The sequence below is a fragment of the Dasypus novemcinctus genome, chromosome 17 (genome assembly GCF_030445035.2).
Source record: "Dasypus novemcinctus isolate mDasNov1 chromosome 17, mDasNov1.1.hap2, whole genome shotgun sequence".
Lineage (NCBI taxonomy): Eukaryota > Metazoa > Chordata > Mammalia > Cingulata > Dasypodidae > Dasypus > Dasypus novemcinctus.
The window spans coordinates 2,954,411-2,969,168 of record NC_080689.1 but is presented as its reverse complement, the minus strand read 5'-3'; the positions used below and the strand labels follow the sequence as shown (position 1 = coordinate 2,969,168).

At 56.7% G+C, this 14,758-nt stretch overlaps 2 protein-coding genes and 1 long non-coding RNA gene across 3 annotated transcripts in view; 1 reads left to right on the top strand and 2 right to left on the bottom strand.

The window, feature by feature from the left end:
- NCAPH (non-SMC condensin I complex subunit H) overlaps positions 1-1,449 on the bottom strand; it is a 32,560-nt gene extending 31,111 nt beyond the window's left edge. Inside the window, exon 1 of the mRNA XM_058278106.1 lies at positions 1,367-1,449. Within this exon, the coding sequence (XP_058134089.1) occupies positions 1,367-1,385 (19 nt within the window). The 5' untranslated portion in view covers positions 1,386-1,449. The remainder of the gene's footprint in view (positions 1-1,366) is intronic.
- Positions 1,450-4,904: 3,455 nt separating this feature from the next.
- Positions 4,905-9,204, bottom strand: ITPRIPL1 (ITPRIP like 1). The gene is made up of 2 exons (XM_004483589.5): positions 8,758-9,204; positions 4,905-8,065 (listed from the first exon to the last, which is right to left on the bottom strand). Exon 2 carries the CDS (start codon positions 8,049-8,051, stop codon positions 6,420-6,422), a length of 1,632 nt encoding a protein of 543 aa, XP_004483646.1. The 5' UTR covers positions 8,052-8,065; positions 8,758-9,204; the 3' UTR covers positions 4,905-6,419.
- On the top strand, positions 8,746-11,969 carry LOC139436736 (uncharacterized). The gene is made up of 2 exons (XR_011646062.1): positions 8,746-8,840; positions 11,741-11,969. It is a non-coding gene; the product is annotated as an uncharacterized lncRNA (long non-coding RNA).
- Positions 11,970-14,758: the final 2,789 nt, after the last annotated feature.

Sequence of the window (14,758 nt, the reverse complement as noted above, 5' to 3'; positions counted from 1 at the left end):
AGAGCCCAGGAACAGGAGAGAATGGGGTGTCAGCCTCTCCAGAGCCCAGGAACAGGAGAGAATGGGGTGTCAGCCTCTCCAGAGCCCCAGAACAGGAGAGAACGGGGTGTCAGCCTCTCCAGAGCCCAGGAACAGGAGAGAATGGAGTGTCAGCCTCTCCAGAGCCCAGGAACAGGAGAGAACGGGGTGTCAGCCTCTCCAGACTCCCAGAACAGGAGAGAACGGGGTGTCAGCCTCTCCAGACTCCCAGAACAGGAGAGAACAGGGTGTCAGCCTCTCCAGAGCCCAGGAACAGGAGAGAACGGGGTGTCAGCCTCTCCAGACTCCCAGAACAGGAGAGAACGGGGTGTCAGCCTCTCCAGAGCCCAGGAACAGGAGAGAACAGGGTGTCAGCCTCTCCAGAGCCCAGGAACAGGAGAGAATGGGGTGTCAGCCTCTCCAGAGCCCAGGAACAGGAGAGAATGGGGTGTCAGCCTCTCCAGAGCCCAGGAACAGGAGAGAATGGGGTGTCAGCCTCTCCAGAGCCCAGGAACAGGAGAGAATGGGGTGTCAGCCTCTCCAGAGCCCGCGAGCGCAGGACCACCAACTGAACAAAGAAAGGACGACTGCCTGCCTCAGCCCAGGGGCTGCTTCCCTGCGTGACCCGGATCAATTCCCCCGAGAGCCAAATTCGCATCCAGGTGTTTCCTGACTTCTCCACCTGGGGGGTCTCGGACTTGTCACACTGAGCACTTCCAAACCCTAAGGAACTCCCCCAAACCCGTGCCCTCACTAAGATACGACGTTTAGGCCAGGTCCTGGGCCAGCCAGGCTCTTTCCTGCCGCACCTTCGCACTTGCTCGGACCTGGAACACGATCCCCGGGCTCTGCTTAAAGGTCTTCCCTGAACCCCTCATCTCAAGACGCCTCTTCTCCCTGCTGCTGGCAGGAACAGCGCTCGGCCGGGCCTGGAGACTGGGAGCTCCCAGAGGCCGGCGTCTCCCCGGCCCCGGCAGCGGGGCTGACCCACGGGCGCACCAGTGCTTGCTGAGGGGCTGAAAAGGGCGCGGGCTGGCGAGCACGCGACCGACCCCGCGCCGTTCCGGGAAACCACCCTTTCCGCGCGCGGCCCAGCGCAGGAGCCGCCCTCCGGCCCTGCCCGCCCGCGCACCCCGGGGCCGCCCCCGACCGGCGCGCCGGGATTGGCGGGGAGCGCTGGGGCCTCCCCTCCCCCACCCGGCCCCTCCCTCCGCGCCGCCCCCTTCCCCGCGCCCCGCGGCCGGGCCGAGACCAGATCTGAGGAGTCCTGCACCCGCTGCTCGGGCCTGCCCGCGGCCCTGCCCGCGGCCCTGCCCGCCCGCAGCGCCCCGCGGCGCGCCCGCCTCACCTGGGCCGGGAGGCCCCATCTTGCCTCCGCGCGCCGCTCGGGACTGGTTTAAATCGCGCGCGCCGAGACGCCTGCGCCGTAACGGACGCGGTGACGTCAGCCTGGGCGGGGCCAGCGGCGCGCCTGCGCAGACTGCCGGGGGCCCAGCCGCGGAGGGGCCCTGCATCCTGGGAGCTTGCTTTCTGGTGGGGGACAGGCCGGGGGCGGAGGCTCGTTCCCAGCAACTCGCCCAGGAGGAAGAGGGGAAGGGCGGAAAGACAGGGGAGGGCGGGCACAAGACGGTACAGGGACGTTAGGGGTGTTTTAAACGAGGGCCGTCGCTTTACTCAGGTTCTTGTGAACAGATTCGCGGGATCCGCGCGCCTCCAGCCCCCTCCCAAAGAGGGGCCAAGTACTGCCTCGAGACAGTAAACCCCACGCCCGCCTGCCGCCTGCCCGCTGGCCTCAGACTTGAACTAGGGAGGGGAGGCGGGCGGCCCCTTCCTGTCACTCCTGGAACACGCCTGGCCTCTGGCAGTTTCTCCCCGCGGGTGCTGTTGGAATTTCCTGACACGTGGGACTCTCACCCTCTTTGCTGAGCCGTGGCTCTTCCCTGGCCTCTGACACTAAATGCCATCAGCGTCCCCTCAGTAATTTTGGCAGCCAAAAAAGAACTGCTCTTGGTGGGAAGCCACGTGCCCGTTCTCTGCATGCGCTTGTCTCAACCACCTCCAGATCCGTGGCTAAGTCAGCTGACAGTGAAGGACACCACCCGCCACCCAGCGCCCCAAACACCAGGCTTCCCTCACACCTCCCTTTCCCTCACCCTCCACACGCAACCCGCCACGGAGCTCTTCTTAAGATCTCTGCAGCCTTTCCGGGTCTCTCCTTTCAGTCCCCATCACCTTTCTTTCACTGGTCTGCGGCAGCCCTGCCCCTGCTCCGGCCACCTTCTTGGGCCCACAGTGGTGTTTGCTAAATGTTTTTTTTTTTTTGAAGATTTCTTTATTTATCCCCCCGCCAACTCGGTTGTCTGTTCTCTGTGTCTTTTTGCTGCGTCGTCGTCTTTGTCTGCTTCTGTTGTTGTCAGCGGTACGGGAATCTGTGTTTCTTTTTGTTGCGTCATCTTGTTGTGTCAGCTCTCCGTGTGTGTGGTGCCATTCCTGGGCAGGCTGCACTTTCTTTCGCACCAGGTGGCTCTCCTTACGGGGTGCACTCCTTGTGCGTGAGGCTCCCCTACGCGGGGGACACCCCTGCGTGGCAGGGCACTCCTTGCGCGCATCAGCACTGCGTGTGCGCCAGCTCCACACGGGTCAAGGAGGCCCGGGGTTTGAACCGCGGACCTCCCATGTGGTAGACGGACGCCCTAACCACTAGGCCAAGCCCGCCTCCAGTGTTTGCTAAATATTGATGTGACCTGTCACTTCCACTCACCTCCCCCGACTTCCTCCCCAAAGTCTAAGACCCTTCCACTGGCCTCCGAGCCTCCCCCCCGTCCCTGGGGGCTCTCCAAGGCCATCTTGCACCAGGGCTTTCCTCTGCTCCCTGCCCCCACCCACGTGGCCAGGCTCGCCCACCCTCGAACATTCCAGGAGCCTCTTCACCCCGTCTTCACCCAACTGGCACCCACCGGGCCAGTATCCCCACTGTAGGCTTTACTAAAACACGTCACGTTTGCAATTTTACATCATTTCATAGCTGTCTCCTCCATGAACCATCAACTCCAAGAGGACAAAGCTGTGTGTGTGCTCGCCGTTGTTTTCCCACAGCCTGGTGCTGTATCTGCACATAGTATTTAGCTATTTAGTGGGTGAGTGAAGCTGAAAGACCAGTTTAAATCCTTGTTGGGCCCTTACTTAACCTCTTGGGCCTCATTTTATTCCCTATATATAAAACGGGGGTGATAATACCCCCTTTACTGGGCTTGATGAGAATTTGGTAACAGATAAACTCCCTATGAGCAAGCTGGGGTACGGCCTGCCCATTCTTTCTGCGCAGCATGCACTTAGGGGAGGAGAGTGGGACGGGGCTCCACACATGCACAACCGGAGGGGACAGGGCTGGGAGCCTCTGGAGCGCTGGCTCGGCCCTGGCAGAGGGAGGGTCCTAGTGGACCGCTGGGCAGAGGTTTGACACTGTTCTGGAGTAATAGTGGAGCCTCTGCGTGCCGGGCCGCCCGCAGCAAGGCCTCTGGCCTCCTGCTCTGAAGGCGCCTTTGTTTTTTGGGTTAGGGCTTCTGAGGGGGCCAAAAGATTGGAGACTTGTCGGTGGTGGACAAAGCTCAGAAACGAAAGAGCGGTGGAACCCAGCCCCCACTCCAAGCCCGCCAGAAAAGCAGTGCGGGGACTGCCCCCCTCCCCGTCCCACTCCTCCCCCAATTAAATAGGAAGTACCCTTAGGGCTGGGGAGGAGGGGAGGAACAGGTGCTGTCAGGTGGCTACCTGAACAAGCGATCCTTTGACTTCAGATCTGCCCCAACCTGCCAGCCCACAGCTGGCTCCTGTTGTAGCGCGGCTGGTGCTGTGAACCGTCAGGTCACCGAGGCTCAGGTTTCACACGGGTGAAGAATGGCTTTGCACTCATTGTGGCGTCTGGGCAAATGCCTTTTATTTTTGCATGTGATCTGAAATTCTGTCCTAAAGACTGTGCTAAGAACCAAGAGCTCCTGTCTTCTAGAATTTCCAAAGAATAACATACCACCCTTTATCTTTAAAATCAATACCCTGCTTTGACTTTTCAAAGCCCTTTAATCCCACATTTCAGTTTCTTCCCAAGGCTGCTTTGAAGGTTGCCAGGGCAGATACTTTCTTCCAAGCTCTGCCATTTACTAGCTGGGTGACCTTGGGCAAGTTAGGCTCCCTCTCTGTGCCTCAGTTCCCTCATATGTTAAATGGAGACGAGGCAATCACTGTCTGGGGTTACAGCGGGAGCATAAGAGAAGTCGCCAGACACAGCACGGTTCGGGGAGTGCCGCGATGGCTTGGCAACACTCAGCCGGCGCTGTCTTCCCATTACCACCACTGCTGTGAGATCCCCGTGCTGCCAGGTTTTATTTTGGAGTAAACCTGAGCTTCCTAAACATCTGGAGAGGTTTCCCCTTTAATTGTAAGAGTATTCCCAGAACACAATGGCTCTGTACTGGCCGAACCTACTTGTTTGTTTCTGTTCTTTCTGGCACCCTCTGCCCCACCCAAGCGTAGCTGACGTTCTTTAGTCTTCTACCCACTCCTAACTCTATAGTCTTTCTCGCCTATTAGACTAGAAAACAGCGTACCACCTTCCGGCCACCGGAGCAGGCCTCCAGCATTCAGGCATGTGGCTTGCATCTCCTAAAATCTCTTGCTCTGGCTATTCTGGTTCGGGGACTATGACAGTGAACAGCCAATATGTGCTTTCATTGTTCTTTCCTGGCTCCCAGCCACGCTGCTGGGGAAGCACAACAGGCCTTGCAAGGCGCGTTAAGGAGTACCAGGATGTGCTGCACGAAGCTACTCGGTAATTTGAACTCTGTGAACAGGCACGTGTAAATATCTGCCATGAGTCATTGCAGAGATTACCATTTATACAGAAAATAGTCTCTTTTATTGATTCAAAACTAAAACACCAGCAAATTCTTTTCTGAACAAAAAGCATATATATATATATATACACATATGTATGTATTTTTAGGAGGTACTGGGGATTGAACCCAGCCTCCTGTACATGGGAAGCAGGTGCTCAACCACTGAGCTATATTCACTCCCCCCCAAAAAAGCCTACTTCTAAAACACCAAAATCCCACCCACCTAGAAGCAACCTTCATTGACTCTTACTTGGGCAGGCGACGTGGCTGCACAGCAGCGATTGTGTAGGAGGACCCCAGGTGTATCTGGGGCACTTTAACTTATTGCTGGGAGAGGGGCATCAGGGCCCCTACCTGACCCCCAAGGAGTCCTGAGGGTCAGGTACCCTGGGGAGCCAGGCGCCCGTCCCCAGCACATCCTCCTGGCCGGGCTTGGTCGGGAGGCAGCGGTATTTCCAAAACCACCGCACCCACCAGCAGTCTCACTTCTTCCCGGTCCCCCTCGGGCTGCCTGAGGTTTGAGGGGAATCGCCACTTGGCTGGCGACGGCCTGCCCGCCACAGCCCCCTCCCGTCCAGCCTTGGCAGGCCACCTGGATTGCGGGCCGCTCTTCAGAACCGAGACGAGGTCCAGTAGTCCCTTTGTCTTCTCTAAAAACAGAAGTCAAGGGCATTACCAGACTAAGGGCGCGCAGGGAGAGATGGTGGCTAAGCCTGCTTTCCATTTAACAAACAAGGGGTGCCCCTCAAAGCGAAGCAATTGTGTACTTAGTGCCCCCAAAAGGGTGCCCTCGTTAAGGGCTTTATGAGTCGCTTCCAGACACAGAAAACGTTCCTGGCCATTTCATTAATTAGGGTAACTACATCAGCTCCGCCGTGGGCCGGGCCACCCCTGACTTCCCATTTATTGGTGAATCGAGGCCAATATGCATAAAAACAGATCGTCATCATGTGAAAGCAGGGCTAAATTAAGAAAATGGAAAAGAAACATCTTGGTTATATTTTTCAGTAGTGAAGGGCTGCAAATTGGATCCCCAAATTCAAGAAGCTGCCGTCACAGCGTCCAACCAGGATAAGACGCGCTGCCGCGAGCCTTCTGTGAACTGAGCCGACGGTTCGGCGAGGAGGCCCGTCACGAGAGCCTGCTGGGGGTCGTGCGCCCACAGGAACGCGCTGGAATGGAGGCGTCCTCTGCGGCTCCTTCACGTCCAGTGTGCCCCGCAGGCCTCCTCTGGAGCTCAGCGCTTTTCACGGCGAGACCCTCTCCTGACTCCCGCGTCCCTGGACCCGCTTTGGGTCCTGATGAGAGCTAGGCTGGGAGGAGACCTCGGAAGACTCACCCCAGACCAGTCCCTGCAGGCTGCACCCACCCCCGCAGACCCCTCGTGCGCTCCACGGCCCCCCGCGGGCGAGGCGAGGGCCCCAGGGGTCTCCCGCTGACCCCTCTGAGAAATAAACTCCTTCGCAGCCTGAGGGACCAGCACGCCTCCTGCCCTCTTTAACGGCCTCCGCGTCAATGCGTCTCAGCCGGCGGGGCGCAGGGCAGGCTTTTCACCTGGGTCAGAAGCTGCTGGAACTCCTCCACCGCCTGCGAGTGCGCCACGGGGTTCAGCACCAGGTGCTGGAAGAGGTTGACGGGCTCGGCGTTCCGGAGGGTCCTCGGGATCGGGATGGTCAGGGGCAGGAAGGAGTTGCCGATGAGGAAGTGAGGCAGGGACCTCTGCTGGAGGCCCCGGCCCAGGAACCACAGGACGTCCCGCAGCCGCTGGGCCAGCATGCCGTGCTGCCAGTCGGCCAGGGGCAGCCGCAGCAGCAGGTGCAGGAGGGCGGTCTTGAAGTGGTAAGAGGTGAGGACGGGGCGGGGTCCGGGCGCCCCGGCGCGCAGGTGCCGGAGGCTCAGGAGGATCTGCAGGCACTTGAGGTGGCAGGTGTTCTCCGGAGCAAAGCGCCCCACCAGCTTCAGGAACAGGTGCTCGCAGGCCGCGAAGGACTCGGGCCAGTCCACGCTGTGGAGCGGCGCCTGGTCAGGGGCCTGGCTCACCAGGTAGACCAGTGTGTCCTCCCGCTGCACCCCCAGGACCAGGCTGACCAGGAGAAAGCGGCCCGAGCGGTAGTCCAGCCTGAGCTGGCAGCAGGTGGAGGACGGCGGGAAGCTGAGCCTGAAGTCGTACTTGTGGGCCACCAGGGCCCAGGCGTGGCCCACCATGTCGCGGAACCACTGCACGGTCTTGCCCACGTCGAGGCGGGAGCCGGTGCAGAGGGCCGCCTGGCCGGGGCGGCCGCAGGCTGCCGCAGCGCGGGCCCCGTCGCGGTGCACCAGGCACAGCACGTCGCCCAGCAGCTTCTCGCGCCGGCACGCACACTCGGACTCCAGCAGCACCGAGCCGCAGCGCCGGCCCCGCTCCGGGCCGCGCATCTCCAGGACGAACACGGAGCCCTGCGGCGGCGCCAGCGGCACCAGGATCTCGAACTCCTGGGTGTCGGGGAGGGTCCCCCACTTCTCAAAGGCAGCCCCGACGCCCAGGCAGTCCTCCAGCTGCGGGTGAACCTCGCGGCGGCTGAGCACGCGGCAGGCCTCGATCAGGTCGTCCACGAAGCTCTCCACGAACTCGCAGGTGCAGGGCAGGTCCCGCACGCCGTCCCGGACGTGCTGCTCGTAAAAGGCCTCCAGGGCCCCCTGGGAGGGGAGGCCGGCCAGCCAGCCGCCGGCGGCCAGCGACACGATGCGGACCTCGCCGTCCTCGTCGCTGCTGGAGTCGAAGGCGGGCTCGCGCTGCATGCCCTGCCGCAGGAGCTCGAAGAGCAGGAAGAGGCAGAGGAGGCCGGCGTGCCACAGGTTGCCCAGCAGCCAGGCCAGGGGCCCCGCCTGGCCGCCCTCCCGCAATGGCCAGGCGGGGTCGTCCTTCCCCGGCTCTGGCCGGTCACCGGCCGGGTCTCCTCTCCAGAAGTTCTCTGCCTTCTGCTTCTGCTCCGCCGCGCGCCTTCTGGCCTCAAACTCCATCTCCAGCCGGCGCATCTCCTCACTCATGCGCTTCTCCAGCTGCCGGCTCCTGGCCAGCGTGGCCAGGTCCATCCGGTCGCTGACGAGCAGGGGGTGGTGGACAACGTACATCACCGCCAAGAAGAGCAGGCTTATCACCGCCATGGGCGCCTCTGCATCTGCAGGAGCAGGGGCGGGGAGTCAGCGATGGGAGTCCCGGCTCCTCCGCTCACCCGGGCATATTCCCGCGAGCCGGCACCCCAAATCCAGAAAGCCAAGCACGTGGGAGGAAGAGAAGCTCATGGAGCCGGCCTGGGGGGGCGTGGGAGGGAGGTGGGCAGAGGGACGCACCGTCCGGCCCCTCCACCTCCTTCCTGCCACAGGGTCTGGGTGAACATGGGGCCGTTCTCGTTCCTTCACAGGATGGAGGGGGACCGTCGTGGTAGGGTGGCCTCACCCGACTCCTCTGTCCCCCGTGGACACCAGCTCTGCCCCGCCAGCCCCAGTCTCCCCTCGGCGGCAGAAAGCACAGGCCTGCCCGGGCCAAACCTTGCCATCCTCCTGGCAACCGGCCCGGCCATCCCCCTTCCTCTGTGACTTCACAATGTGGCCCCTGCTTGCCCCGTGTCATCCAGGTGCCCGGCCTCTCCCCTTCTGCCCTGCCCACCGGTAGCTCCCAGGGGGTGCGGGGCTCCAGGCTGGCTGCCCTGCCCGCTGCAGCCGAGGGGGCGGCCAGTCCCCGGGCCCGTGGCTGGCCTAGAGCCAGGGTCCAAGCAGGACCTGGCAGAGCCCCTCCGGGGCCCCTCTGCGCCCTCGCGCCCGGGGCCTGGAGCTCTGGCCCTCCCCCCAGTCGGCCGCCTGTTGCGCTTACCGGGCTCAGGAAGGACGGCGCTGCGGCCGGGAAGCCAGGCGGGCCCTGCTTAGCTCACCCGGCCGCCTGTTAAAATCCACCAGGTACCTGGGGACTCTGGCTCCAAGCGGGTGCCCCTGGCGTGACTTCCCCCGGTGCTGTGCGGAGCTTCCGACGCTCCTCCACCTCTCCACCGGTCCCGCCAGACCGCCGGAACCAGGGCCCCAGGCCCCCCGGGGTGGGCCCGCGCTCGGGGGCGGCCACTCCCCAGTGGGAGAGGGGCGCGCGCTTCCCGGCCAGGACGCCTTCGCCCCGCCGGGGTGGGTGGGGCCCCTGGGTGCGGCCCCGCCGCGGTTTCCCGCCGCCGACCACGCCGGCCCCGCTGCGCCCGGGCACCCGCAGACCCCGGCGCCGGGCGGGCAGGGCGCGCAGAGCCGCGGCCGCGCCCACCCTCCCCGCGCGCGCGCGCAGGGGCCCCTGCGGTGCCCGCCGCCTGCTGCACGGTCGCCTCAGGGGGAATATACTTCCTGAGGCTTGAGGGGGAGGGCTGGAACGCCATCCCCACCCAGGAGGTGACACGTGTTTTCAGCTCGGAGGCCCTTGGCCCCGCCCCTGGCCCAGGCCAGTCCCCTTCTCGGAGGGACCAGGCAGCACAAAAGGGACCTGACCAGAGGCCGTGGACACCACTCACTGGCCACGAGGGAATAAAAATCCTTGACTTAGAGGCAGCTGTGCTGATGAGAGGGGCATAGATACATAAGAGTGAGAGGGTGCGGTTCTGGTTGAGCACCTGCTTCCCAAGTACTCGGGGTCCCTCTGATGTGAGCTATGAGTAAAAAGCTCTTTGTCTCTTCAGAGATAACTTAAGCTGTTTAACTTGTGAGTGTAAAATGGTAAAAGGCTGCAGTCCTGCCCTTAAGGACTATGGCAACAGGCTCTAGTCTCAGGAAACAGTTTAACAATGCAAGAGCTATAAACTTTAAGTATTTAAAAGAAATGCAAAAAGTAAATATGCTAAAAGCTTATCTAAAATATCTGGAGTCCATGCTAAAAGCTTACCTAAAATGTAGAAGAGATATATGCTAATTAACACCTATTGAGAACTGAAACAAAAAGACCATTTGACCTTTCCTCTCTGTATAAAAAACGTTTGAAAATCTTGTTCCGAGCTCAAGATTCAAACTGAAGTTCCCGAGTCCGGCCGGCCATCAATAAACCATTTTTCCTTCTCAAAATCATTCCTGAGTCCTAGCCTCTCTATACTCAAATAATTAAACTTCTCTCAAATTCCACAACACCTCCTTACCAAAAAGAAAAGTATGGAGTGCGGACAAGCCTCGGAACACCGTTAAAAAGTCCCAGCAGGACAGGTTTCCTGCCACAGGTCTCTGGGAATGCCTGAAGGAAGGCAGGAGCCAAGAGGGATGCCAGAGAGAGCCCTGGCCTGCTGCCCCACCACCGCCGTCCCAGCAGAAGGGGCAGTGACTGCTTGACACTCAGTAACTAACGTCATTTTGCTGAGAGACAAGTTCCCAGCCTCCTTAGCCACTGGAAATACAGAGGGGCCCAAGATATCTTGAACTAGTGTCCCCAAAATACACTCCGCTGTGGAGGAGGAACGAGGGGTGACCAGCTGAAGCTCCAAAGGTACTTGTTGTAAACTTGGGTGAGGAAGAGACCGCAGGTTACCCCCAAGCACTAACGCATTAGAGCAGGGATAATTAAATTCCCCACTGGTCTTTTAATTTATGACACGGCAACGTTGGGGTCAAAAAACAAAACAAAAACGTCTACATTTCAGAGTGTGCCCAACAATGGCGTTTAAAGCCAGGCGTTTAGCTTTCTCCCTCCCTGAAGGTGGCGGCGGGAGGCCCACCGAGGCGCACTACGTCGCCTCCTCCCTCCTGGCCGCCCTCAGGGGCGATACCTCCACGGCGCCCAGGACATTAGGAGATCCCGGGCAGCGGGAAAAAGTACTGAAGACGCAGCTGCCCAGGGCGCGGGCAAGCTGGCAGCGTGTCTGCGGTGGGGCAGGGACCGTGGCCGCCCCCAGGCCCTGCCGCTCCTGCCGCCAGCCCAGCCCCGGTGGCGGCAGAGAAGAAAGATGAAAAGGAGGAATCAGAAGAGTCGGATGATGATACAGGATTTGGCAGGTTGGATTAAAGGTCTGCTCTCTTGCAGATAAAGCCTTTTTATGTAAAAAAAAAAAAAAAAAAAAAAAGCCTTGTGTTTAAAGGTGTGTTCATAGATGTTTATTTTAAAAGTGATTATTGTTAAGCTACTTGATAATTCATGTTGTGCACAGAAAAAGTTGGTTGCTTTAGCAAATGAGAGCCTCTAAGCTGGAGTACTATCAGCCATTTACAGATCACGTTTCATTCAGCAAAATGGCTGTCTAGCAGTGGACACTGCTTGGCTGTTCTTCTGTGGGCTTTCTGCAGGATGTGAAACCACTTGGCTTAGTCAGCAGGATTAATAGGAAACTGAGTCATTTGCGCACCTTGTCGTTTGCACAAACTGGCAATGATTCACAAATGTCATGCGGGCCCAAACCGTGGCAGCGCTTAGGTTACTCATTTTAACAACCAAACACCACTGTGGCGAGGGTTCACCTTGTCGAGCAAGGAAATAAGGCAGTTTTTCCCCAAATAAACTTAGTTTTACCATAAGAAAGTAAGTACCACATAATATCCTGGAGTCTGTCTTTTGGCCCACAAAACCTCAAACTCATGTAGGACTGTTGTTAGCCTTCTTGTGCGAACAGTTGCTCCAAAACTTGAAAATGTTGGGAGAAGCGTCAGCAGTCAATTATCAACTCAGGCAGATGGGGGGAGTGGTTTTTTTTGGCTTTTTTTTCTTTTGGAGGTACTGGGGATCAAACCCAGGACCTAACACTTGGGAAGCAGGTGCTCAACCACATGAGCCACACCCACTCCCCTGCCCTTGGCTTTTGATGAGTCACGTGATGGTGCTGACACTGCCCATTTGATGTTGGTTATTCCAGGGATCAACGCAGAGTCTGAAGCACCTGAAGAATGAACCACTGCAATGGACAGGGAACAGCCACGGAGGAAATATTTCAAAGACGTTGAGAGAACACAGGTTCAGTTCAACCTGAAGCAGGGTCCACTAAGATGTGTTACACCCAATGGTGGTGAAAAGATCTGTGCAGCAGAGAAAGGCTTAGCTGGACAAATTTGCAGAGCTTGTGAAAATGTAAGGTGTGTAAAGACTATGGTTACTCATTGTATTATTCCTTAGCAGGCATTTTGGGGAAAATATGTGAATCCATCCTGTGTTCGTGCATCAGCAGTGTCACTGGTGAGCTTTGTCACTCATGGACTTAAACATCATCCGTTTGTAGGCTTTGGTCAGAGCAGCGGCTGAACACTCTTGTCCCGTCCTGCCCACAGAAGCTCAGTGGCTTGGTGGTAGTAAAGCTTTATTGCAATATTTTTTAGCTCGGACCCGGATTAAAATTTTTCTGGGGAAGCAGACGTGACTCAACAGATAGAGCGTCTGCCTACCTTATGGAGGGTCCAGGGATCAAACCCAGGGCCTCCTGACCCATGTGGTGAGCTGGCCCACGCCAAGTGCTGCCACACGCAAGGAGTGCCCTGCCACGCAGGGGTGTCCCTAAGTAGGGGAGCCCCGTGTGCAAGGAGTGCACCCCACAAGGAGAGCCGCCCCACGTGAAAAAAAGCGCAGCCTGCCCAGGAGTGGCGCTGCACACAAAGAGACCTGATGCAGCAAGATGATGCAACGAAAAAGAGAAAGTTTTGCAGTGCCGCTGACAAGAATGCAAGTGGACGCAGAAGAACACACAAGGAATGGACACAGAGCAGACAATGGGGGGAAAGGGGAGAGAAAGAAATAAAATAAATCTTTAAAAAAAATTTTTTTTCTGAATGAGAAGAACCACCCTCAACTACTTGTATCAAACCCAAATGGCTTTGGAAATTAGCTTTAGCTGTAAACTTAATGTTCTTTCTTAATGAGTCAGTCTACAAGAAAAAATAGTTCCTATATGTGAAACTTAAACTGTGGAGAAGTCATTTCAACCATAGCTTTGTTTGAATCACAATGAGTACCAAGCTGCTTAGTACACTTTCTATGCTGTCAAAAGTTAAGACAAGAAGCAAGATCTCCTTTCCTACATAAATTCACAATGGATATATTTTCTGAGCTCAAACTACAGCTCCAGCAGAGCGTGTGAGCCATTAGTGCACACAGAAAAGACATTTCCATATGTTAAAATCCATTTAGCTTTGCCATTGGGGAGCATCTACCTAGCCTTTAATTAGAAGTGATTAATCTGCAATGGAATGGCAGACCAAATATCAAGAGAAGAATCTCATTATATAAATGCCTTCCAGGCAATGCATGTGCTTGATTAAAATTATATGCTTGTGGATTAATAACAATATTATCAGTTCCTACCTGTATGATGAGGAATGTCAAGGCAAATCTCATTACAGATCATTAGAGATCAGCTTGCACAAATGAACATCTGCAATCAATTTGGATGACAGGGAGCACCAACTTTGGCAAATGACTTCTTATTTTCAGAAAAAGGATTCTATTCTCATTAATAGATCCATATTACAACAGTTATTATTGTTGTTGTTGTATTTTGAATTTCATCAATAAAAAATTGTGGAAATTTGTTTTCTTATATTATATGAATTCCTACATTATATCGTTGATTCCACCTCTCGGGCTACAAAACCTAAAAATTTTACTCTCTGGCCCTTTATAGAAAAAGGGTGCTGGCCCCTGTTTTAAAGCATCAAAACGTTCATATTGCCCAGAAGTTTATTTTTCTTTTATTTTTGTCTTCTTGTCTTATTTTACGGGTGTTATTTTTTCATTGAAGTTTATTTTTAAAGTTTCATCTTTTTGAAAAATGACACATGCATAATGTAAAAATGCATAGTATATAGGAAAAGTAGAAGAGAGAGGCTATCCTCATGCCCCACTGCTCATAAATAAGTGTTACAAATGTGGGGTGTGCCTTCTAGATGCTATTTGTGCAGGAAATTCCAAGAATATACCCCTGGGGACTCTGGTTGCCTAAGGGAACCCTCAACAAAAGGATTTGCATAATGTCTCTTGATAACATTTTTAAAAATCATAAATGCAAAAGCAGATGTGACTCAAGCAATTGGGCTCCTGCCTACCACACGGTGGCGGGGGGGGGGGGGGGCCCTGGTTTGGTTCCCAGTGCTTCCTAAAGAAGACAGTAAGCTGGTGCGATGGGCAGGCATGGTGAGCTGATGCAACAAGGCACAAGAGATATGAGAAAAACATAATGAGAGACACAACAAAGCAGGGACAGGAGGTGGTTCAAGTGATTAGGTGCCTCCCTCCCACACTGGAGGTCCCGGGTTCAGTTTCCAGGGCCTCGTAAAGATACAAGGAAGACAGACACAGCCAGGGCAAACAATGAGGGGCTGGGGAGAAATAAAATAAACCTAAAATTTAAAAATGTAAAAATCATAAATGCAAAACATGATCTTTGTGGAATATTTCTAAAAGTCACCCTGAATCCTCTCGTGTCCATTAGGACCCCTGGCAGGCACTGGTGGCGCGCGCAGGCTGGGCACTCGAGAAGGTAATGCAGGTACAGATGGGCGCATCACCGGGGGAGGTAGGGGGAGAGCCCCAGTTCCCATTACGCGGAGAGGGTGTGTGTTCAGACGGTGGCCTTCAGCCCACCCTCCGGAACCCCACAGAGAAAGCTGGGGCCCCTCTCCTCTCCTTCGCACCTCCTGCTGGTGCCTCCTAGCGGCCAAAGCACCTGGAGAGCCAGAGAGCACCGGGGCAGCCCTTCCAGGTCAACACTGGTGCACAGAGCTGCGGGGTGGGAGCTGACCCTAAACCCCCGCTGTCCACAAGCAGACGCTGCTTCATTGCGACCAGACTCATGGCAGGACTTCTGCTCTCAGGACCCACCGTGCTCCTCTCCTCCAAAAGGAACTGGGACTCCCTGGAGAGCGATGGCGCAAGACGTCAGGGCATC